Here is a 13,152-nt window from a genome sequence, read left to right on the forward strand (position 1 = left end):
CAGTTTCCTCCTGGAGAGCAGTCGTCGTTAATGCATTTGTGGGTCTTGTTACCTTGGATGTAACGTGTAGTTCACTCCAGCTGGTCTCTCTGTGTAGGCCACTTGCGGCAAAGTTCGTCCTTTAACAGTCACACTGAGATTTGTCCAGAAAAGCTGATCACAGGTGACGTCTGCAAGTCCAGGGCGGGAAGGGTCGGCATCACTGACTGTGACAGCACGGTGTTGATATCCAACTCCTCCCATGGATGCCATACATTTCGCTTCAGTGACATTCATTGCTCTGGCCTCCAAGTGAACTTGTGTGGAGGAAGGGGGGGGGGGGGATGTTTGGAACACACAGCATCCCTCCTGTGTGTGGGATCGCACAGTGAACGTCACACACCGGTACCAAGTGTTGGTTTCGTATGGGTTTCTGGGGTCCCATGACCAGTCCTCAGAGTTCTCATCATGTGACCATGTTTTACCTCGGTCGACATTGTCATTTGGTCTGTTCAGATGAGTCCATAGACCATAGCACGCTCCCATCACAACGCAGCACAGGATCCACCTGGCATGTGGAGCCCCGTTGCTACTAGGATGACAGAGACACCGATATTTCCCATTGCCTAGTCAGAGTGGGGATCTTATAAATTCCATTCTTCACCAACATTGAGACGCCCCAGCCTAACTGACAAGGCCCCTTTGTAGTCAGACTTCCCCCACTCCAAAAATGGGGTACAGCACTCTCTGTAACGTCCAGTGGTTGAGGTGAAACTTCGCTGGCCCTTCCAGCAATGTTCAGTGCAGTGGGGGTAGTCAGCAAGACTTGGAATGGCCCCTACCACCATGGCTGGCCCAGTTTGTCCTTTTTGACGACCTTTATGTCGTCCCAGTCTCCTGGCTTGGAGCGGTTGTTGACCTGTGGGGAAGAAAGCTCAGGCGGCAGTAAATTTGCATTTGACACATCTTTCAGTTTGAGTGCTCTGATCATGCTATCTGCCAAGGAATGTTCTTCGTCTGCTTTTTGCAACTCTTGTAGTCAATTTTATTGCCCTGTTGAACCGGGCAAACAGGAGTGTTTGCGGGAAGAGTTTGAGCACTTCCTAATGATTCCTCCGAACCAAAGACCACTTATGACAGGGGCTTTCCCACTTATTGCGTCCTGTTTTAAAGGAGATTCTCTGATCTTGGTTGGATTTGTACTGGGGTAATGGACATTAAAAGTCCTACATCAGATGGGCCCTTTGTCCACAGTTTTTCAGGAAGCCCAGCCAATTCCCCCTCCTCCTTTTCAACAAGTGTTGATTCGCCAGGGAAGCGCATAAGCGCGTGCCCTCAACACCTACACCACTTCCTCATAGCTTATTTAGTCACTTTTCAATCATCTTCCGATTGCTTCAAGCAAAAGTTTGAAAAGCTTGAGAAAATTTTAACTTAATGGTATGATGCCAAATGTATTACAGAATCCATATGTCGTAAAGTGTTGTATATGACTATCTTTTACTATCTGTCTTACTCCCTCCCTCCTTCTGAGGCTTGGCAACGCCCATGCCTCACACTTTGTCAAACTTTTCTGGAAGATGTGTTCTTTACTACATATGATTCTATCATCATTTAATTTGACTCTCTTTCCAAAACGCTTCTCAATTTCCCAGTTCACACATCTTCTGCATGTGTTACTGGTTCTCCGTTTTTTCTCTAGTTAATTATCAATCCAAAAGCAACCCTTTTTTTTCCTTAGCATTCAACTTACTCAAAATCACTCTTTCTTCAAAGTCGCACTACTAATTTTACATAGTAGTCTCCAACAATTTTACCATTCAACCTGTATTGTCCTTTCATTCAGGCATCATTCATCAATGCTCATTTGCATCTCACAGTCTCCAAAAAGGAGTTTTTCTATCACATTGGTCCCAATTTATCCAAGCACTCCACACAACATACCATTTTCAACTCAAGGTACCTGATAGAACAATCCACCAGTCCAAAAAAAACTTAACAAAAAAAAACTGCTGCAAACGGCAAATTAATCAGAATTGTTTTTCTTTGTTTTCAAATTTAAAGAACTCAATCTCTCAGATTTAGCTCACATATAGAAGTTTGTATAATCTTACAACACAACCAGTCAATTATTCCTATTAAATGTACCATTGCAATGTCTTGAATTCACTTTTTTTTTTTCTTTAGAATTTCTCATGAGGGCTTGACACTAACAAGTGTCTGCCCGCAAAGAGATGTCTCTCTTTTCCGCTCATTTTCATTTTCCAAAATGTTTTCTGTTTTGCGGTGCAATTTGGATATACCAAAGTCTAGCAATTTCTTTGGACTAAAAGTTTACCCAATTTCATCATTCTAACACATACGCACACACATGCACAGCTCTCGCGCGCAAAAGGTAGGTCCTAGCACCAATGATTCGTCACACGCTGGCCATTTCCTGCAGTCGATCATGAGCTGGTCCTGCCCACGCCCACGATTATTTATCTTTTAAAAGCCATTTGCATTTCTTTACCACTTGATTTGCAAATATTAACTTCAGTGTGCACACAATTTGATCTCTGGTCATTTGTCATTGGGCATACAAACAGCATTGTCATACTTCTTGTATGGACAGGAGCTCTAATAATCTTAAAAAAATGTTCTAATAATCTGACAATGACATGTTTTGCTGTATGGACATCTATTATTTCTTTCTCTGTATGAGCATGAGCGGTCAAAGGGGAGGAAGCTCGTCATGCTGAAAATTTGACTTTTCCTCTGCCTCTTCCTCCACCCTTTGATGGGTTTTGTTTTTTATGACGACACTCTCTTGACCAGTGTCCATGTTTCCCACAGTTCCAACAGTTGCCTGAATCTGATGGGGGTTTTGATTTGAATTGTGGCTTGTGACCTTGTTGGTCTCTAACTCTTCCTCCGCCCCTTTGGGAACTTTGGAAGACGACCGTTGTATCTTCATCTAGATCATTACCATCATCATCTAGATCAGTGGTTCTTAACCTGGGTTCGATTGAACCCTAGGGGTTTGGTAAGTCGGTCTCAAGGGTTCGACATAGCCTCCACTGTGGAGGTCCGAACAAACCTAATTTATTGTGTAAATCAGGGGTGGGCAATTAATTTTTACAAGGGGCCACATGAAAAACCTCAGTTGTGTCAGAGGGCCACACCTACGATAACTTAAACCTGCTCAATTTTCTTCCATTGTAAAATGCACTAAATTATTTATGTTAAATAGTTGGTACTGGTAATTAGAAGAATACAATTATTCTGTTTATATTTATATTGAGCTATGTGAAATTGTTGTGTAAAGGTCAAATAAAAAAACAATTATTAATCAGTACAATTTATTCTTAACTTCTTTAACTTTTCCTCAAATGACAAAGCCGCTCCATCTCTGGGTGTGAAGCTTGATAAAAAGTCCTTGTTGGGCTTGCAGTTTTGCTCGCAATGCATCAGCCTCTGATGTGCCCTGTTTATCAGACAGATGTATTTTTTCTCATGCTTGGTCATGTAATGGCGACTCAAATTATATTCTTTAAACACAGCGACCTGTGTACCACAAATCAGGCACATGGCTTTACCTTTCATTTCTGTAAAGAAATACTTGGCAGTCCATGTCTTGTTGCTCCTTGTCAACTTTTCTTTTCTTGGCGTTAGCACACATTTTGAGGGCAGCATTACTTCGCGCTGTTCTCCTACACGCACAGCTCACATGCACGCACGCTACACGGAAGTGCGACGCCTTTCAAAATAAAAGCGAAACAGTTGTATTGTGCGAACGACACAATTTTTTTTTTTTTTTTTTTTAAATTATGATTGGCCTCATGCGGGCCGGACAGGGACCCACGAAGGGCCGGATGTGGCCCGCGGGCCGTAATTTGCCCAGGTTTGGTGTAAATTCTGATTTGCCAGTATGTAATTTGTTGTGAGGTCATGCATAGTGTTGGTTTTGTTCTTTGAGCAAGGTGATGTTCATGCACGGCTCATTTTGTGCACTAATAAAAATCATCTATGTCTTGAATTTCCCCAAAATTATTTTTCACTAACGAGGGGTTCGGTGAATGCGCATATGAAACTGGTGGGGTTCGGTACATCCAACAAGGTTAAGAACAACTGATCTAGATGAAATACAGCAGAACGTTCGCCTTTTTTGATCACTTTGTCAGCGTTTCTGGCCCACTGCATGGTCGTTGTAACACAAGCAGTGTCCGCTTCCACCAAGTGTTTCCTCACCCAGTTGCCTAAGTCAGGGGGGTGGCCAGTGAGGAGCGCATTTTTAAGATGTTGCTGATAAGCACTCTCAGCTGCATCATTGAATAGGATGCCACTGTGCACCCTGAATTCTTTTTCAAATCTTAATTGAATGGGGGCCTCATCACTTTTTATCTTTCTATTTTTTGTCTTTTGAATTTGTTCTCTTCTTTCTTGTGAAGCTTTCAACCAATGACAATGCACTTCTTTCTCTTTTCTTTCCTTTCTCAATCCCTTTGGCTTCCTAGCCACACTCTCCTCCAAAAGTTCTACCACAACATTCCACATTTCAACTTTCAACTTTCCTTGTACTCCATACTTTTTCTTCCACTTCGGCATGTACCGCATACAATTAGAAAATCTACTTGCCATGTACTTCTCATCTACTTTAAGAGCTAGAGATTTACCGTTTTTATTTCCCATCTTAATTTGGTATTTTAGGTTTATACATTTTTTTTCAATTTTTTTTTCTTTGAAGATCCTCAATGCAGGTTTACATTGACGTTTCAACAAACTACTAGCCTGTGTTATTGCCGTGGATCAATGCTAGAACTGTTATTAGTCAATTTATCCTACCAGTTACACTCTCAACCACAAAAGTTTCTTATCCCTCCCTATGCGAAGTCCTCTTTAAAAAAGACAACAGTCCTGTTACCCAGCCCTGCCAACGCGAAGTAGTACTCTTTAGAACAGTGGTTGTCAAATGAGGGTACACGGAGGTACTCTAGGGGGTACGTGAGATTTTACAAACATATATAAAACAGTTTGAGAACCACTGCTCCAGAAGAGCCACTCCATCCGAAGGGGGACTCTACAACAACCCCTCCTTCCACAAGACTTAAGATCTCTGTCCTGCCAATTTACTTGTACTTTTCCCTGTGCACTTTTACCTTTTACGCGTTTCACAACAACACACTCACACAACTTTAGGGCTTTAATTTACTTGTCCCCTGGTTCTTGCCGGATTTTTTCAATCCACCTCTGTCAGACGAAGGCAGACCTACGATGCTGGCCCAGCGAAGAATTTTCTTCCCAGGTCTTTGTTTTCCAGGTCTTCCTAATGGACGCTGGCTTGTCGACAATGCAGCACGTCATCCTCCGTCGGCCAGATGGCGGGTATGAGAGAATCCGGGTCACAGCACCAAAATGTTAGAGTGGTGCTCCCTCTAACTTATTTTTGCAAGAACCACACGGGAGACAGTATGCCCTTTTAAACACCTGCAAGTGGAGAGAGAGAAAGCAGGGTGGGGGTGACATAGGACATGTTTGGTGGTCACCTCAGCAACTGGTTAATCAGTGGGGAGGGTCCCAGCTCATTGTTTTACAAGGTCGTGGAAACAAACTAGTGAAGCATTTTAGATGACTAACTAAGCAAGAATGTTTCCACACCATTTGGAAAGTTTCAGCAACTGAATGGTTAAACTTTTCCGAGTCAAGGGAAGGTAAAAGGTTTAAACAAAGTTAATAATTCTAGTCTACATTCCAACATAATCATACGATCAAGATAATCTGTAAACCCTAACAAAAGGCAAATTTGATAAAAATCATTTTACCACGCAGGACAGTGATTCGCCGTGTGGGAACTATACGAAGATATAGTCAGTGAGTTAGTCTGTATTGCAGCTTAATCATGTCATGGATCCAGTTGTAAAACTCATTAACTTCATACGAGCAAGAGGACTTTGTCATTGTCAGTTTATTACGTTCCTAGGGGAAACCGATGCGGATCACGGGGACTAAGTTTACCACTCTCGTGTCTGCTGGTTGAGTTTGGGGAAAGTGTGTAATTTATGGGGAAATCCGACAAATTCCCCAAGCTGAGCTACACGAACTGGCTTTGTGACTTTGCGTTTGCTGTGGACATATTGTCACTCATAAACGAGCTCCATCAGGTCAACCCTATGTCAAGCTTTAACACCATCTCCTGGTGAAATGTTTGAACTACTACATGTTTTGGGATAGCCAATGTGCCGGGGCCAAAATCGATACCCAATTTTACACCATCTTGTACCACCATGCCACTTGACATTAGTCAGACTTGCCTCCACACACAGTTTGGGTTCTGGTACAAGCCCTCTTGAGAGGGGCTTGACTCTCTTCCACTCTGGATTTGCCCGAGGTGAGAGGTGTCGAACATACTTATTGCCCCCCGGCTGGGCGCCTGCACATTGAAGTTCACCATGGTGAGGGTCCTAACTGTTATTTGTGTCTATGCACCAAACGGCAGCTCAGAGTACCCACCCTTTTTGGAGTCCTTGGAAGAAGTGCTGGAGAGCGCTTCTTCTGGGGACTCCATCGTTCTGCTGGGTGACTTCAATGCTCATGTGGGCAATGACAGTGAGATCTGGAAGAGCGTGTTTGGAAGGAACGCCCCCCCCCCCCTGGTCTGAATTTGAGCCGTGTTCTATTATTGGACTTCTGTGCTCAACACGGATTGTCCATAATGAAGACCATGTTCAAGCATAAGTGCACTTGGCATCAGGACACCCTAGGCTGCAGTTTGATGATCGACTTTGTAGTCATGCCATCAGAGTTGCGGCTGCATGTTTTGGACACTCGGGTGAAGAGAGGGGCGGAGCTGTCAACTGATCACCACCTGATGGTGGGTTGGCTCAGATGGTGGGGGAAGATGCCGGTCCGACCTGGCAGACCAAAACGTACTGTGAGGGTCTGTTGGGAACGTCTAACAGAATCCCCTGTCAGGAAGAGCTTCAACTCTCACCTCCGGCAGAGCTTTTCCCAAGTCCCAGAGGAGGCGGGGGACATTCAGACCGAGTGGACCATGTTCCGTGCCTCCATTGTTGAGGCAACCGACCGGAGCTGTGGCCGTAAGGTGGTCGGTGCCTGTCGTGGCGGCAACCCCGAACCCACTGGTGGACTCCGGCGGTGAGGGATACTGTCAAGCCGAACAAGGAGTCTTATCAGGCCGTTTTGGCCTGCGGGACTCCGAAGGCAGCTGACAGGTAGCTGATGGCCAAGCGGAACGTGGCTTCGGCGGTTGCTGAGGCAAAAACCCTGGGTGTTGGAGGAGTTTGGTGAGGCCATGGAGAATGACTTCCAGACGGCTTCGAGAGAATTCTGGTCCACCGTCCGGCGTCTCAGGAGGGGGAAGCAGTGCACCGTCAACACGGTTTACAGTGAGGATGGCGTGCTGCTGACCTTGACTCGGGACGTTGTGAGTCGGTGGGGAGAATACTTCAAAGACCTCCTCAATCCCACCGACATGCCTTCCATTGTGGAAGCAGGGCCTGGAGACTCTGAGGTGGACTCTCCAATCTCTGGGGTCAAAATCACTGACGTAGTTAAAAAACTCCTCGGAGGCAAGGCCCCAGGGGTGGATGAGATCGGCCCGGAGTTCTTAAAGGCTCTGTATGTTGTGGGGCTGTCCTGGCTGACGCACTTCTACAACATTGCGCGGACATCCGGGACACTGCTTCTGGATTGGTGGTGGTTCCCCTCTTTAAGAAGGGAGACCGGAGGGTGTGTTCTAACTACAGAGGAATCATAACTCCTCAGCCTCCCTGGTAAGGTCTATTCAGGGGTGCTGGAGAGGAGAGTCCGTCGGGAGGTTGAATCTCGGATTCAGGAGGAACAGTGTAGTTTTCGTCCTGGCCGTGGAACAGTGGACCAGCTCTATACCCTTGGCAGGATCCTCGAGAGTGCATGGGAGTTTGCTCAACCACATGTGTTTTGTGGACTTGGAGAAGGCGTTTGACCGTGTCCCTCGGGAAGTTCTGTGGAGGGTGCTTCGGGAGTACGGGGTTCCAAACCAACTGATGAGGGCGGTTCGGTCCCTGTATCATCGATGCCAGATTTTCGTCCGCATTTCCAGCAGTAAGTCAGATTCATTCCCAGTGAGGGTCGGACTCCGCCAAGGCTGCCCTTTGTCACTGATTTGTTCATAACTTTTATGGACAGAATTTTCAGGCACAGCCGAAGTGTTGAGGGTTGTCCGGTTTGGGAACCTCAGAATTGCATCTCTCCTTTTTGCAGACGACGTGGTGCTGTTGACTTCTTAAAGCCGTGATCTCCAGCTCTCACTGAAGGAGTTCGCAGCCGAGTGTGAAGTGGTCGGGATGAGGGTCAGCACCTCCAAATCTGAGTCCATGGTCCCCAGTCGGAAAAGGATGGAATGCCCTCACCGATCCTGCCCCAAGTGGAGGAATTCAAGTATCTTGGGGTCTTGTTCACGAGCGAGGGCAGGATGGAGCGTGAGATCAACAGGCTGATCGGTGCAGCGTCTGCTGTAATGCGGACTCTGTACCGGTCCATCGTGGTAAAGAGAGAGCTGAGCCAAAAGCCAAAGCTCTCAATTTACCAGTCAAGCTACGCTCCTACCCTCACCTACGGACGAGCTATGGGTTGTGACCGAAAGAACAAGATCCCGGATACAAGCGGCCGAAATGAGATTACTCCGCAGGGTGTCCGGGCTTTCCCTTAGAGATAAGGTGAGAAGCTCGGTCATCCGGGAGAGACTCGGAGTAGAGCTGCTGCTGCTCCTCCACATTGAGAGGAGCCAGATGAGGTGGCTCGGGCATCTCATCAGGAGGCCTCCTGGACGCTCCATGGGGAGGTGTTCCGGGCATATCCCACCGACGGGAGACCCCGTGGACAACCCAGGATGCGCTGGAGAGACTATGTCTCTCAGCTCAGCTGGGAATGCCTTGGTATCCACCGGGATGAGCTGGACGAAATGGCTGGGGAGAGAGAAGTCTGGGAGTCCCACCTAAAGCTGCTGCCCCCATGACCCAACCCCAGATCAACGGAAGATGGATAGATTGTCCGCCTATTCTCTATTCTGTACTATCACACTCGATCTTTCACACCCCTTTCCTTTCGACAAAACACCAACGGGACAGCGGTCCCAATTTTTTTGTATACCTGAAAATATAGGCATTCTATTCTATTCTTTTTCTGTCTTCCTTGATAAAATTAACCCAAACAGCAGTACAGTATTCAGCTACCTTCTCTGCTTCTTCCACATGAAGGTTTTTGCTCTACTTACAATAACAAATATTTTAACAATAAAGAAAATAAATATTATGTACTCAGACGTGAGCAACACATGCACCAATACTACATTCCCTACAATGCAACGGTACCCCGCAAAGTCACAGCAGCGCGCACAAGCGGCTTCATTATTCATCAGCAGTCAGAGCAGAGATCAACTTTCAGGTACCCCCCTCCTTAAAAACGCAAGGTGGACGTTGAGAACAGGGGGTTTCAAGTCAGGTGGGAGGCAGACTACATGTTTACAGAGGTAAAAGGGAAAACCTGTGTGTCTTCTGCGTGGAGAAATTTTGGCTGTAATGAAAGAATATAATCTAAGAAGGCACTATCAAACTTCTCAAACACAGACAAAGACAAGAATATGGACACCGAACAAAGGCTACAGAAGGTGGAAGAATTAAAACAAGGCAGGCTATGTTCATATATGCCAAATCACAAAGCGAGGCTGCTGTCAAGTCTAGCTTTATTGTGGCAAAAGAGGTCGCAAAATTAGCCCGGCCCTTTACAGGAGAGTTTATCAAAAACTGTATGCCTAAAGTTTGTGACGCAGTGTGCCCACACAAGAGACAACTTTTCTCAAACGTAAACTTGAGCAGAAACACCGTTGCTGAACGTGTAGACTAGCTTTCCACCAATATGAAAGAACAACTTGTGAGAAAGGGAAAATATTTCATCGCATATTCTCTTGCTGTGGATGAAAGCACGGACACATTTGACATTGCCCAGCTGACAATTTTCGTCCGTGGAGTAGATTCCATTCTGAGCATAACAGAAGAGTTCTTGGCATTACGTCCTATGCATGGCACAACTACAGGACAGGCTTTGTGTGAAGAGGTTTCCAGATGCATGTTTATGGTCTCAAAAATACGATCCTTTATGGACAATAATGATGATGGATGGATGAATGGACGGACGGACAGAGGTGGGTGGGCGGGCCGGCCGGTGGGTGGGTGGGGGGTGGGGCGACGGGAGGATGAGCGGATGTGGTTGGGTTGGGAGGATGATGATGTGGATGATTGAGGATGATGTGGATGATTGAGGATACTTGAGGATGATGGATGGATGGATGGATGGATGGATGGATGGACGGACGAGCGGACTGGACGGACAGACCAACCGACCGACCGACTTCCTGATGAGTTTAGAGTAGAGCTCCAGAGACTCTTCGTAGGTCTTGGGCTGTAAAACACTTTTATGTCTCCAAGTTTTGGTAGATCTTGGTGAAACGTTTCTCAGGGACTATTAAAAATTTGTAGAGGGTGCAACTATCCATTTTTTAATAGGTGCAATAAACAAATGAAGTAACGACGATTGTGAATATTGCAGATCTATACGATGCGTCGCGGCTTTTTGCAGCATCACTTGGAGCGCAGGGCTTTGTCTGCCCATATGCCTTGACAGCACACTATTGGCGGAGGAGACGAGACCATGGGAACATGTTGATCTGCATCCTTGCCGCTGATTGGCTTAGAGCTGTAAGATCAGTTCTAACCAGGCTTTATCTCAGCCTCCTGCTACATATCCACTCTTCCATTTTGTCCGCGTCAGCAGAATCAGCAGTATTTCTGATTTGTGCTTTGTTTTGTCATAAACAAGGTAGGACAATCAATTATTTAGTTTAAAGGAGACAACGAGGGCTGGAATGCCGGCAGACCAGGATGTCTAGGCAAACTAACAAGCCGGTCAGCGAGCGCGCGTCATGTGTCTTCGAAAAAGACAGTTATAGCAAGCTCGTGGTCGGGGACAGGCACAAGGTTGAGCCAAACAGAGTCCAGAACAGATCATAAAAACAGGCTTTTGCTAAAAAGTGAATCAGGAAACAGACATCGCGCTACACTGCGGATCAGGTAAACGGGAATCAGGTGGGATACCAGATCCAGGTGGCAAGCATACGTGTATCAAGGCAGACAAACCACCACAGATTGGCGGGCCTAATCAGCCGATAACATGGTCACAGGTGGCAGCGATCAGCACTGATTAGTGCACACAGGTCCGCATTCGATATGTGCTCCCCCACGGACCAGCGCCAGCATGGGGAGAGCAGAGCGGAGCCGTGACACGTTAACAGTAGTCTTTTTGTGAATTTGATTTTAAGTGAAACTGTAAGGAATGTTTCTAAAAATCAGATTAACTTGAAAATGTTTAAAAAGTATTACACTGGCCGGCACGGCAAGAGCAGAGCGGAGCAGTGACACCTTTACGGTACTTTTATTATGACTTTGAGTTTTAATGAAGCCCTTAAGAATGTTTCTAAAAGTAATTTTAACTTTAAAATGTTCAAAAGTGTTTAGGAACACAATAAAGTGTTCTTGCGTGGATATCGTAAAATTATTGACTCCACATCACGGATTTTCACCTATCGTGAGGGTTCTTGGAACCAATTATCAGCAATAAACAAGGGATCGTTGTACAGATGTAAATGGTAAATGGGCTGAACGCTTTTCTAGATATGTTGCTCAAAACTCTTCACACTGCATCCTCATTCACCTGCTGATGACGTACAATCGGGCTCAACTAGAGGTTCAGTGTCTTGCTCAAGGACATGTCGACATGACCACAAGGGCTGGGGAATGGAATTCCCCACCGCTGGGTTGGGAGACGACCACTCTACCACTGAGCCATGTTGCCCCAGTCAATGTGGCTCAAGAAAAGTTGTTTTTTGTTGCTCTCTGATTTTGTATGTCTGTGTGCAGCTGTTCCGAATCAATGAAGCCAACCAGCTGATGCAGTATGACCAGTGTCTGACCAGAGGAGGTGATAATTCAGCTGTCATCATCACACATTGTGACCAGAACCAGTACACTGAATGGAGGTATTTCAAGGTGATGCCAACACATTATTTACCCTCTTACATGATGAAATATACCAAGTGACAACATAGTCATTAAAATGTATTTTATAAGTGACATTTAGACCTTAACCATTTCATATATTTTTTATTCAATCAATGTCCCTTATTGTACCCAGTAAAGTTCAAGAGGTGAGTTGGGTATGTGGGCTTTTCATTACTGAGCTCAAAGGCACCATGGCTGTGGTCAGAATGTAAACTTGCATCTCTCCGGCTATTTTCAATCCATTTTGCCCACTCTGTGAGCCCGTGGTTTTTCATTCTGTTACTTTTGGTTCACAGATAACTGCGTATAACGTTACACATGATGGTGCTACATTGTATGCTGCTGTGGGGAAACTGTTCTGTTCTTGTGAATCTCTGGTTGTTAGAAAAGTACTGATATTGTTAGTCATAGTTAATGGTTCAAATGTAGGATTATATTAGGTTAAGCGTACCTCAAAACTACTCAAGGGAAAAAAGTCAACGTTTGTATTTGTAATCCTTAGTAGAATTATGCATGCGCGATGCAGTTTTAGAGCTTTCCTCCTCATGGCACTTTTAGCCCAATGAAACCTACCCAGAATAAATACTCGAGAACGGTAACATTAACAATCAATGGGATCATGGATTTGGGTCTGCTGTGTTTAACACCTACCACTATCTAATAATTTTAAATGGTGAACAGCATAATGAAGAGAACTGTTTACCAATTCTGATGTGATCCAGAATGTCTTGGTCTATTCTTGCATGAAATAGCTGCTGTGAGCAGCCCCACTAGCCATTTATTGTTAATGGCAACGATAAGATATCATCCTATGAGAGTATTCAGGAATTTTAGAAGTTCTAGTGCTCTCAATGACACTGAACCATGAATAACTTAAAGTGGACATTTTCATGATTTTCCTTTGTAAATCATTGGTTGTTCGGATCAGCAATTTCAGTTAAATATATCATATAGCAGACAAACACAATGATATTTGAGAAGTGAAATGAAGTTTATAGAATTTACAGAAAGTGTGCAATCATTATTTGAACAAAAGTATGCAGGTGCATACATTTTGGCACCCCAACAGAAAAATAAAGTC

At 45.1% G+C, this 13,152-nt stretch overlaps 1 protein-coding gene across 3 annotated transcripts in view; it reads left to right on the forward strand.

Annotated features, from left to right (window-relative positions):
- The window catches only part of galnt7 (UDP-N-acetyl-alpha-D-galactosamine: polypeptide N-acetylgalactosaminyltransferase 7), a 288,442-nt gene that overhangs the window by 235,188 nt on the left and 40,102 nt on the right, over positions 1–13,152 (forward strand). For all 3 annotated transcript variants that reach the window (XM_088372323.1, XM_088372321.1, XM_088372322.1), the window contains one exon: positions 11,931–12,059. In XM_088372323.1, the coding sequence (XP_088228449.1) occupies positions 11,931–12,059 (129 nt within the window). The remainder of the gene's footprint in view (positions 1–11,930; positions 12,060–13,152) is intronic.

This window comes from Syngnathus floridae, chromosome 4 (genome assembly GCF_059516105.1).
Source record: "Syngnathus floridae isolate MCC-2025c chromosome 4, RoL_Sflo_1.0, whole genome shotgun sequence".
NCBI lineage: Eukaryota > Metazoa > Chordata > Actinopteri > Syngnathiformes > Syngnathidae > Syngnathus > Syngnathus floridae.